Below are 12,608 nucleotides of genomic sequence, written 5' to 3'. Positions count from 1 at the left end.
TTTGTCGCGTGACATACACAACACGTGACAACATATTACTTCAGCTTTTCTGAAAAATATAATTTTTTCCCATATTCAATTTTCCTTTAGTCCCATTTGTCTGTGTGGTCCCGTAAATTGCTACTGGCCTTCTCCAGCACAGTCATTGTTGGTTTCTAGCCCCGCGGGTCTGGTCGGTCGGATAAATTTCTGCTCGCCAGCACAGTATTTCCTTATTCCGAGCCCCGCGGGACTCATGGTTATAATTTATTTTCTCACGAATCTGTCAGATTTGTCTGGTGGGCGTTAGGAGAATACGCATGATCTTTTGTTAGAGCTGTGTCCACAGGAATTCTGTCGCTAGGCAACCGTCTGTGGTTTAATGCACAAAACGATCTATGTGGTATTTAGAAACCTCACTGTCACACGACTTTAAGACTAATCAATAGACAGGGTTGCAAATTCAGCCCATAAAAGTTCCACTCGTGTGTTTTTCTCCAGTTTATTGACCTTACTTATAGCCTGTTTATAAAACTGATTAACGGTCTATGATATAGACGTACATAAAAAGGTACATTTACGGCGTATTTAAAATGTACCTTGATATGGGTCAGTATCGCTGAAAATCGCAATTGCCTGACAATTTTCAGTTGTGTCAATATCAAATTAAAAAATATTTGGACTGCATTTTTACTGAGTTTAGTGGTTACTTTGAACCATCTTTTAAATAAGATATATTTATTTTGGAGTCGGGATGTACTGATCGCTGTAGTGACGGGCTACAAGCCGAACGGCCGGGGGTTCGGTTACCGGCTGGGGCAAGAAATTATTTTCTCTACTCTCCAGTTTTGAGACCGATTCTGGGGCCTCCAGTCTCCTATACAATGGGTACCAGGGACTCTGTCTCGGGTGTAAAGCTGAAGGGGGGAGTGAAACTGACCACTCACCTCCATTTAATGCCGAGGTCAAGAATGACGGAGCTACAATTCCACTCCCACGTACGTCTTTATGGACTGATGCTTTATTAATTAAGCACATGGACAAATTTACTTTTATCTTCTGCATTTATTTTTAACAAAACCGCCTCTGTGGTCTGGTGGTCAGAGTTCCTGGCTACAGATCCAGAGGTTACGGGTTCGATTCCCGGCGCTGCCAGATATTCTGAGAGGTAGTGGGTCTCGAACAGGGTCCACTCAGCCTCATGAGGATAATTGAGGAGCTATTTCAAGGAAATAGCGGCTACGGTTTAGAAAACCGAAATTAACGGCATTGGGGATTCGTTGCACTGACCACACGACACCCTCTATCCGCTAAAGTTGGTACTAACTTCGCCAACAAGCGGCGGTCGCTCGGTCAGTATAGTTCGCTTGCGGACTGCACGCCACGGAGTTTATTTTTGTATTTATTTTTAGCACAGTTTGCGGAATGTGCGTCAGCTTGAATACACATCTCTTAAGCCGTTCAGTTTGTCTGAAGTCATGTCTAAGGCGTTAGATAAACTCGCAGCGGTTAATGTAACATGAAAAGTCACGTAAATCATGCGCCAAGAAGCTGTACATTCTTATTTTAATCGCTCGTGACTTAACACTGAGTAGTTAACGGAACTTCTTAGCGCTCACTGTATAGTACGGAATATGCCCAGGTACAGATCAACATTTTCTTGACATCGGCTCTAGTTGGAGGTGAGTAGTCAGCTTCACGTGCGGGCCGCTTTACCTCCGGAGAAAGATCCCCGGTACCCATTGGATAGGAGGCTGGGTGAGCCCCAGAGCCGGTCTGAACGATGTGGAGAAGAGAAAATTATTAACACTACCAGGACTCGAACTCCGACCCCTCGGTCATCCAGCCCGTAGACAGTCGCTATACAGACTGCGCCATCCCCAATCACCCTTATACAATGTAAGGTAAAGCTATCCCTGTAACAGGCCATAAGGTTGTGGGACGTCGAGGCTCCCATAATTTCTAGAGAATCGGCTCATAGATGGCGGTAAGGTTTTCAGGCTTACGCACCGGCCGCCCTTTACCCCCCAGGAAGATTTCTGGTACTCATTTCTGTTAGAGACTGAGTCGACCCCGGGGCCAAAGTGCGGCTGGAAGGATTAGGTCAATTGAAGAAAAAGTCCACTTCATCTGGACTCGAACCCGCGACCTTCCGGCTTGTAGCATAGTGCCTCAACCAACCACGCTACCACGTGCCCCTTTTTATACAGTGTGCATAAGGTAAGGTAAAAGCAAAGTTGTCTCTCTAATTAAGCACTATACCATGAAGATTTTTGGGAGACTGAATGTACTATAACTTCACCATTCTTGACCTCGGTACTAGTTGGAGGTGAGTGCTCAGCTTCACGCCCCGGCAGCTTTACTACCTGGGAAACAGCCCCCAGTACCCATTCGATATGAGGTTGGGTGGGCCCCAGAGCTGATCTGGACACTGTGGAGGAAAGAAAAATCTTGCTTCTGCCGAGAATTGAAACCCCGCCGTCCGGCCCATAGCCCATCGCTATACCGACTGAGCTATCCCGGTTCTTTGTACCGTCTGTGTACTTGATTAAACGTGGACAAAGATCCGAAGTCACAAAATTACCAAGTCTGATTTTGCTCTTGTATCTTCGTCTACTCTCTAATTAATCTTTCGCCACGAGGTTTTCCAATCAAAATCCTGAATGTAGGCCCATTATGTGTTTAGGAGACGGTTTCGATTCACGGCAGGAATAAGAGATTGCTTTCTTCTTGCTTATCCGGGGTATGTATACTGATTCTCATGCTGACGAATAACGCTTGAACGAAGTTTGATATTGTTATTGAAGAACTGAAACGTTATGTAGTGCTTCCGGGTATGTCCAGGAACGCCTGTAAACACGGCGATTACGCAACAGGGAAGCGAGGCGCGTTTTCCGCTGTCCGACTGAGGGTTTATAAGAGAACTGGAATGCCTAAGCAGTTAGTTGAAATATAGCAGTCGCGGAAAGAAGACCCGAACGCGTGGTGAGAAGATTTTATGTGATAACTGAGAAGTCCGCCAGTGAAGTTCATTGTGTGCCTTCAAGACATTGTGTGTGCTGTAGTACAGTTATATTGGGAGTGTGTAATTCAGAGAGACTTGGATAGCTCCCGCGTTATAAATACGTGAAGACTACTGAAGAGATTATTGTGTAGGGTTGTAAAGTGTGTAAACCCGCAACAGTGTTATAAGTTTTTGTAGTTACGCCTTGTAAGTTGTTAAATAAACCAATTAACAATCTGAACTGGGTCTTCAGTAGCAAAACACGTTACAATATTCACTATTATTCAATCATTCAACGCTGTGTAGTCTCTGTTATTAATAATGTCGTTAAGTCAACAAATAAATGAACTGCTATTATTTCCGTAAACGGCATGAACCGATTTTTCTTTTCAGAGGAGACGAAATGTTATCTTGAAGAAGGAACTGGGCTTTTAAACGTTATTTATATGAATTGTTAGACTTGAAATGCTTAAACGCATCTTAACTCATGTCACGTAACATAGTTCATATGTGTGTGCAGGTGAAGTTATGTATGGACTTGTTACACAGGTGGTGACCCTCTCTGTCTACACTTACTTCATCGCGGCGCTGATGGGACGCCAGTTCATCCTGTCTGACACTGACATGTTCTTCCCCTTCTTCACTGTTCTTCAGGTAAGTGCTACAAGCCCCAGAACCACAATCGATATTTCCTGTTGTTCCCTCGGGAGCATAGTGCATGTCTTCTAGACAGTCAGTAGGACTCCTTAGAGGGGTGCTCAGCTAGTCGCAAGGCCGTTACCTACACAGGACAACACAAACACACAACGAAACTCCGTGGCTTTAGTCCTCAAGCGAACTATACCGACCGAGCGACCGCCGCTTGTCGGCGAAGTTAGTGGCAACTTTAGCGGATAGAGGGTGTCGCGTGGTCAGCGCAACGAATCCCCACGGCCGTTAATTGCGGTTTTCTAGACCGGAGCGGCTACTTTTCCATTCAAGTAGCTCCTCAATTATCCTAACGAGGCTGAGTGGACCCCGTTCGAGACCCACTATTTCTCAGAAAAACTTGTAGCGCCGGGAATCGATCCAGGGACCTCTGGATCCGTAGCCAGGAACTCTGACCACTAGACCACAGAGGCGGTATAAATGCAAATATTCATGCCTCGAATGGGATTTGACCACTAGACCACAGAGGCGGTATAAATGCAAATATTCATGCCTCGAATGGGATTTGAACCAACGACTACAGTGTTTGAGCGGCGAAGATAGTTCATGCCTTAGACCGCGCGGCCACTGTGATCGGCCGTCTCACTCCATAGTACGTCTAAATCATCTTTGAGATTACGTCATAGTATCAGCAGGCAACCTTACGGAAGAAAAATTCTATTTTCAACGACATATCTGGCGCGGACGTTTTGCATCCTATATTATGTTGAAACTGGAAGCAAAGATCTAGTGGTTTTCTAATGATGACGTTTCGTCGAAATACACCTAATTCCTAAAAGTGATATACCGGCATATCGGCAGATGATAATTTTCCTGGTAAGTGTCGGTTTTGGGCAATTCTACACTTATGAAACATATAACTGCTGTATTTTCAACTGCTGAAAGAATCGATGCAAATATATTACGCAATTTTTTTTCCTACACGATTGACCTTGGTTGCAATACCTTGGCAATTAATAGATTGTTGCTTTGTATTTGTTGCTCAATACCAAACAACAATGACCAATAAAGCCGGTTTCAATAAAATCACCATTTCTCGTTTGGGCCTCTAATGCACTTACCGTTATTTTCACGATGATGCCAACACTCGCTTTTCTTTAGGAATACTCTCTTAATAAGTGGTTAAAATTTAATCAGTTTCATTTTATGCGTATTCGAGAAAATTGTCACTTTGTATTTTGGAGTCCATTTGAAAAGCCCCTTATTTTTGGAAGTGGATTGTTCATGTTCACCGATGACCGTCCTGCGATGAATAAACTTTTGAAAATCAAATGTGAAAGAAGTCCATCCAACAGTTCGGGAGCTGCCAAAGATCACATTCATACATATATATACATACATACAATACGTGGCTATTTACAGACAGCATACATTAGCCACTTTTTTATAATCAGGGGACTCAAAATATGTAAATTCCCGAAAATATCGAGACAGATCTCGTTTCACGCCCACAATATATTTGCCCCTTCCCCACTGCCACAGTGTGGTTGAGATGAAACGTTTCGGATTTTTGGAGTGGATTCCTAATGATGGGCTTTGACAGAGAAGTGCATCCATGCTTATGGTTCAAAAAGTCGTTTTATTTTTGTGGCTTTCTCATACCTGCGTCATTCATAATTCCTTGTTTTGTTTCAGTTCTGTTTCTACATCGGATGGCTGAAAGTAGCTGAAGTTCTTATCAATCCGTTCGGTGAAGATGATGATGACATCGAACTCAACTGGCTCATTGACCGGCATGTGAAGGTAAGACTGCGCCTCAAGGTTTCTGCGTCAACGCTCGATCTTTACACTTAAAAAAACAAACAAACAAAAGGTAAAGCTATCCCTGTAACAGGCCTTGGAGGCCCGTAGGGTTGTGAGACGTCGAGGCTCCCACATTATTTCGACAATCGGCTCACAGCTGGCGGCAATGTAGTCAGCCTTACACGCCGGCCGCCCTTTACCCCCAAGAAGATTCCTGGAACTCATGTCTGTTAGAGGCTGAGTCGACCCCAGGGCCATAGTGTGGCTGTAAGATTTAGGTAAATTGAAAGAGGTCCATCTCATCGGGACTCGAACCCGCAACATTCCGGCTTGTAGCATAGTGCCTCAACGAACTACGCTACCGCGCGCCCTCAATTAAAATTTAATGATAACTTAAGCATCTGAATATTGCAGAATTCTTCTTGAGATGATGATAGTTCCATAGCTGCTCAAGAAATTCGTGGTCCTTTCTGGAAGCCCTGATCGAGCTAGATTCCGACTAGTTTCAGGGAGCAACCAGGTTTGATTCTCACCCGGGACACCGATTATTCCGACTGACGTTCTTCGCAATTTTTCCCAGTACCTTAAATTGGGCCAAGACAACTTCCTTCCACATCCTTTGCAATTCATTTTGCACTGTGGTTGAGTCATTCGATGATATATAGTTTAAATCGGTGATATTTTGCTAAACAAACTGGAAATAAATTTTATGGCGGCCAGAGTTTGATTGCTGTGTTCGCAAGAGCCCGTTTTTGAACCCTCGCAAAATCTGTCCCACTAAGATCTATGTTAATGTTATCTTTCTCTCTGCGCCTAAATCTCCCAAATGCTTTCTTTACATTATTGTTTATTTATTTATGATCTGCATGAGTGATACATATGGGGAGGGACAGATTAGTCTACGGACTGGATGATCCAGGATCGATTCCCACCAGTGCAAATTTATTCTCTTTTCCACAGCATCTAGACCAACTGTGAGGCCCACCCAGACTCCTATCCAATGGGTACCGGGGGCTCTTCCCCGCAAGGAAAGCTGCCGGGGCGTGTATCTGATCACTCACCACCATCTAGCGCCCAGGTCAAGAATGGTCGAGCTATACCTCCACTCCCCCATATGTCCTCATGCCATAGTGCTTAATTTACCACAGGGACAACTTTACTTTCTTACCTTTGTGAACGCTACATGTTTCACTTAGGGCCACACAGTAGCGTAGTTGTTTGAGGCACTATGCTGCTAACCAGAATGTCGCGGGCTCGATTCCCGATGATGTCATTGGACTTTTCAGTTGGCCTAATCCTTCCAGCCGCACTATGACCCTGAGGTCGTCTCAGCCTCTAACAGAAAAGAGTACCAGGAATCTTCCCGGGCGGTAAACAGCGGCCGGCGCGTAAGGCCGACAACCTTACCACCATCTGTGAGCCGATTGTCTAGAAAATGTGGGAGCCTCGACGTCTCACAGCCCTATGGGCCTCCACGGCCTGTTACAGGGATACATTCACCTTCACCTTTACATGTTTCACCCAAAGCGTACCTCTGCATCTGATCAACCAAGTAATGTTTGAAAGAGATTCGTAAATAATAACTGCCATTATGTACATCTTCTGTAGTAAGAGTTCTTTAAACACAAGCTTCATTTGTTTATTGCATTCCACGCACGTAGAACAGTGGAACTCTTGCCTTCTGATCAATGGCACTTCATAACATTACTCTGAATGTGAGTCTGTGCTGTCTCTCTCTCTAGATCTCTTGCGAATCACTGTATTGAAAGGGTCAGACGCAGTATTTCTCCAAGGACTTATCGATTTGTGCTACGCCTTTGATCGCACATACAAGCACTGTTACTTGAGCACCCTCTGTAACGCTTCTTACCATATGAAAACTCAGAAGTGGTCCTGTACCCCTTGGAACATTCGTGGACACAGTACAGCCTGAACATGTCATCAGTTAATTTTTATTTTAATGGATCTCAGATAATAGACAGACGAGTGAGGTGTCAGACAGATTAGTGAGGCATCAATCTTTATTCATCTATGATTTAACAGGGCCCCGAGAAAAATATTTAGACCGAAGAGAGATGAAGTGACAGGAGGTTGGAGAAAACTGCATAATGAGGAGCTTCATAACTTGTACTCTTCTCAAAGTATGATTAAAACGATCAAGTCAAAGAGGATGGGATGGGCAAGGCAGAAGGAGTTACGATGGTCTGCTACTGTGAAGATACCTCATGTGTTAATAAATGGTGCGTGAGGTTTGTCGTCAACTGCTTTGAGGAGCGGCAGAGTGACAACATGAAACACATGTTTAAACTAAGATGTCACCCCGAAAACCTGCGTGGAATGTGAGGGCAAAAGTAATGTAAAAGGAAGGTACATTTGCCCTGTACTTAATTAATTAAGCCTCATGAAGACGTGTGGAGTGTGGAGGTATGGATCCATCATTCTTGCCCTTGGCACAACTTGGAGATGAGTGGTCAGCTTAACACCCCGGCCGCTTCACTACCAGGAAAAGAGCTCCCGGTACACATTAGATAGAAGGCTGGGTGGGCCTCAGAGCCGGTCTGGACGCTGGGGAGTAGAGAAAAATCTCTTGCCTTTGCCGGGAATCCAACCTCTACCGTCCAGCTCGTAGCCCGTCGCTATGTAAAGTTAAGATTATATTTCAGCATCCTATTGCACTAGTTAATAATTTAATTCACAGGGGCAGTCTTGGAGGTGTAACTTCCAGCCATGTCCTTAGACTGGTAGTGTGCTGCTTTGTTGTGTATTTTAGTTGTCTCTGCTACAACATGTTTCGACCTGATAAGGCCGTCATCAGGTGGATTGTATAAGTACGAAAATAAGGATTCAGAGTCCAGAAAATATTTGTAAATCATTTTTTGGAGGGATTCATTTGTAGCACTTTTACAAGCTTTTATTTACTTTTCAGCATAGTCACCAGGGGTCGCAATGCACTGAGTGAGCCTGGGAATGAGTTTTTTTATTCCAGTTTCGTAAAAATCTCCCGCCTGCTCTCTTAGACATGGAGAACAGTTCTTGACACTTCTGGACGTTGTTGACGAAGTTCATCGATGGTTACACGTCTGTCATCGCGAATGTTTTCATCACTTTCTTGGATGATTTCATCAGTGACAACGGATGGCCTTGTTTTTAGTTCATATTTTTGAAGTGTTGTTTAAAACTTGGTTGAAATTGGGTCTAGATTGTTGCCGAATTGTCTTAATATTACAGCTTTTTAAAACTGGTACTTCATGTTGCTGGCACATCGTAATTTTTTGGACTCTATCAATGCTTACGGAGCGCTATAAAGTCTTAGGACATTGAAATATTTTATATTTATACTCGGTATGACGTAGTTTTGTGTGATTTTAGTGTATGGTATGCTTAAACACCATGCCATGAACAATTATGCACATTTAACTTCGGCACTAGACTGAAATAGGCGGCTAGCTTCACGTTCCGGCCACTCCACATCCTTACTCATTGGATAAAGGACGAGGTGAGCCCCTGAGGCGGTCTCGACACTGAGAACAAGAGAAAAGTCCATTGACCTCTCCGAGACTCGAACCCTGATTCCTCGGTTATCAAGCGCTTCTCCTAGTCTGTATGCAGAACGAACCCTCCCGACTCAGAATAATGTAAGGATGTCGGATGTGTCTCATATATGTAGGGTTTGGTCAGTGTGTGTCCGAAGTCTAGTACCCTGGCAATTACAGAGCAGTCTGAAGGCTTTTGGGTGCTTCAGTTTCGATTCGCTTCAGGGCAGTTCTCTGGATGTTGTTCCCGCCCTTTCTCTAACTGAACCTTGTAGGAATGCGGTTCTAAAATAGATCAAGATTGCCTCGTTACCGGAGGCAAGCAATTCGCAAAATAACGTAGTCATTTTCTTCAACAATGCAGCAGATGAGAGGGCACTGCGAAATGAGATTACTTTGGGCTGATGTAGTAGCCGTCTAGTCAGATGTTTCTCCTTGCTTGTCTCACTCTTTGACCCTGAAGATGGAGGTAGTACATTCCTCTAAGATGTCGGTAAACTTCCACCCGATCACACGGTGTCAGCCCGGTAGACGGAGTACCCCAAGTGAACACAACCGATAAAGATATAGGATGTACATTCAAGCTGTTTGAGGGGTAAAAAGTGTAAAATTTCGCCATATATTTTTTTTTTTCGTGTGGCCGTCTCTGTGGTCTAGTGGTCAAAGTTCCTGCCTACATATACAGAGGTCCCGGGTTCGATTCCCGGCGCTACCAGATTTTCTGAGACGTAGAGGGTCTGGAACGGGGTCCACTCAGCCTCGTGCTAATAATTGAGCTATCAAGGAAACTGCGGCTTCGGTCTAGAAAACCGAGATTAACGGCCGTGTGGATCAATTTCGCTGACCACGCGACACCCTCTATCCGCAAAAGTTGGCACTAACTTCGCCGTCAAGCGGTGGTCGCTCGGTCGGTATAGTTCGCTTGCGGACTACAGGTCACGGAGGTTTTTTTTCGTATCATTAGATCTCGACATGTCTCCCCCTTATGGCGAGGCAGACAACTAATTCTGTGCAGACAGGCGTTACGCTTACTCTTTAATTAAATTGAAATCCTGTACTAAGATGTGCATGTAAAGGTATTGTGTGAATTGTTACAACAGTTGTCGCTTTCTCTTTGCATTAAATCCCAAAGATATTATCCAGACTGGCTGATATCTTAACAGCGTCGTTAACGAAACAACCGTTCATGATCCAAGTAAATCGAAGAAAGTCTTGAATCAGCTGTACCCAATGCATATGCAGTATACCTACTGTTCTCACAGTTCGTCTTTCAGCGCTCTTCTTCATACTTCTTACACTTTATATAACTTGGCTTGTGAAAAGTAAAGCTATCCCTGTAACAGGCCGTGGAAACCCATACGGTTGTGAGACGTCGAGGCTCGCACATTTTCTCTAGACAGTCTGCTCACAGATGGTGCTGAGGTTGTCAACCTTACGCGCCGGCCGCCATTTACCACGCAGGAAGATTCCTGGTACTCATTTCTGCTAGAGGCTGAGTCGATCCCAGGGTTATAATGCGGCTGGAAGGATTAGGTCAATTGAAAAATTCAGTAATCTCATCGGGAATCAAACCCGTGATCTTCAGGCTTATAGCATAGTGCCTCAACGAACCTCGCTACCGCGTGCCCCATATAACTTGGCTTGTACACAATTGTAATGTAAGTGCTTTAAATAGTCGTAAAACTGATATCCCAAGGCCAACAGACACATTTTGCTAAACAGCTTCTCGAAATGATAAACACTGACTTGCAAATAGGAACTGGACAGTTGCTGATGAGTGTCAGAAAATTCAGACCTCTTTTGGTTGGGTTATTTCTGTATATCGCGTATGTAAAGTTGTGCCTGTGCTCTCTTAGTTAAGCTCAATGCCATGAGAACGCATGGGGGGGTGTAGCTGTAGCTTCACCATTCTTGGCCTCTGAACTAGTTGGAGGTGAGTGGTCAGCTTCACGCCCAGGCCGCTTTACTTCCGGTGAAATCGCTTGCGGAACCCACTCTATAGGAAACTGGGTGGGCCCCAGAGCTATGTATAAGATAAAAATATTACAATGGTGGGAATCGAATCTGGGCTGTTCAGCTTTTATCCCTTCGCTATAAAGACTGAGCTATCCGGAACTCCCAATAATAACAATAACAACAATAATAATAATAATAATAATAATAATAATAATAATAAGGTAAAGTTGTCCCTGTGCTTAACTAATTAAACACTACGCCATAAAGGCGTATGGGGGAATGAATGTATAGATCCATAGATCCACATTTTGTTGACTCGGTACTGGTTTGAGTTGATTGGTCAGTTTCAGCCCCGGCCGCTTTACCCCCGGAAAAGAGCCCCCGCAACCCATTGGATAGGAGGTTGGGTGGACCTTAGAGCCAGTCTGGACGACGTGGAGAACAGAAAATTCTTGACCATACCGGGACTCGAATTCAGATCACTTGGTCGTCCAACCCAAAGCCAGTCGCTGTACAGACTACGCTATTCCGGCTCCAATAATAATAATAATAATAATAATAATATAAAAATTATCGGTATTTAATTTCTTTCGTTAATGGCTAATGTGATATTAAAAGGTACATGATTGTAGAAATACATTTACTCCATGGAGGTAAGTCATTCTTGAGAAGCCACCGGTCGCTCAGCTACTGAAGAATTTCCCCAAAAGAATTCGCTTTGTGTTCACTAAGATGTGACTGCGGCTTCTTGGCAATGCCGGCTGGGCGCAACGCTCAGCAGTTATGCAATGTAAAGCCTACCGTGTAATTCCAGGCCTTATAAAGCCGAATATGAGTACCCGAGGAAATTTATCGGAGTAGCTGGAACATGAAGGTGACTATTGACCTTCATCCAATCCGAACGTTAAGAATACTTTTGTGTTTCAACTCCACTTGGGACACACGCCTTCACGGGTCGATGCGCATCACCGCCATCTTTTCACTGTATCTGAATTCTTTCAGGCTGCGTACATGATTGTGGATGAGATGCATGAAGAACATCCGGAGCTGCTGAAGGACCAGTACTGGGAGGAAGTGGTACCCAAGGATCTGCCCTACACGGTGGCCTCCGAGCATTACAGGCGCACAGAACCCAAGGGCTCGGCCGAGAATTTCAAAGTGAAAGAAGCAGATTCCCTGTACGCCAATCTACTGCCTTCCAGGAAGTCGGTTCCTGATGACGTGTATGCTGATTACGTGAGTACCTGGAATGGAAACCTTGATTACTAATTCATAACAATATGCTATAATTTATTTTTAATTCTTAGGGTAGGGTCAGGCCGCGCCATAGCTCAAGCGGTTAGTCGCTGGCTTTCCACCGCGGCGGCCCGGATTCGATCCCGGGTCTGCTCAAGTGGGATTTGTGGTGGACAAAGTGGTGCTGGTGCAGGATTTCTCCGAGTACTTCGGTTTCCCCTGCCAATCTTCATTCCACCAATTGCTCCACAATCACCCTCACCTATCATCTGGGGCTGGTACAATAGGCCAGAAGTGGCCGCAGTGCAAGGGACTTAGTTCCACCCCACTAGCATTAAAAAAAATTAGGGTGGGGTCAGAATGAGACCACTTGTTACGACAGCCGCTATTGGACCTCTTGTACGAACCCCAGTTAATAATAGGCGAATGTGGAGCTGTTGGTGGAATAA

The 12,608-nt window shown here is 44.5% G+C and overlaps 1 protein-coding gene across 1 annotated transcript in view; it reads left to right on the top strand.

Annotated features, from left to right (window-relative positions):
* LOC111873920 (bestrophin-2) overlaps nt 1–12,608 on the top strand; it is a 204,519-nt gene that overhangs the window by 177,901 nt on the left and 14,010 nt on the right. Inside the window, exons 6-8 of the mRNA XM_023869014.2 lie at nt 3,533–3,637; nt 5,327–5,434; nt 11,926–12,159. Of these exons, the coding sequence (XP_023724782.1) occupies nt 3,533–3,637; nt 5,327–5,434; nt 11,926–12,159 (447 nt within the window). The remainder of the gene's footprint in view (nt 1–3,532; nt 3,638–5,326; nt 5,435–11,925; nt 12,160–12,608) is intronic.

This window comes from Cryptotermes secundus, unplaced genomic scaffold, assembly GCF_002891405.2.
Source record: "Cryptotermes secundus unplaced genomic scaffold, Csec_1.0 scaffold639, whole genome shotgun sequence".
NCBI lineage: Eukaryota > Metazoa > Arthropoda > Insecta > Blattodea > Kalotermitidae > Cryptotermes > Cryptotermes secundus.
Note: the sequence above shows the minus strand (reverse complement) of the source record. Positions and strands in the feature narration are given on the sequence as shown.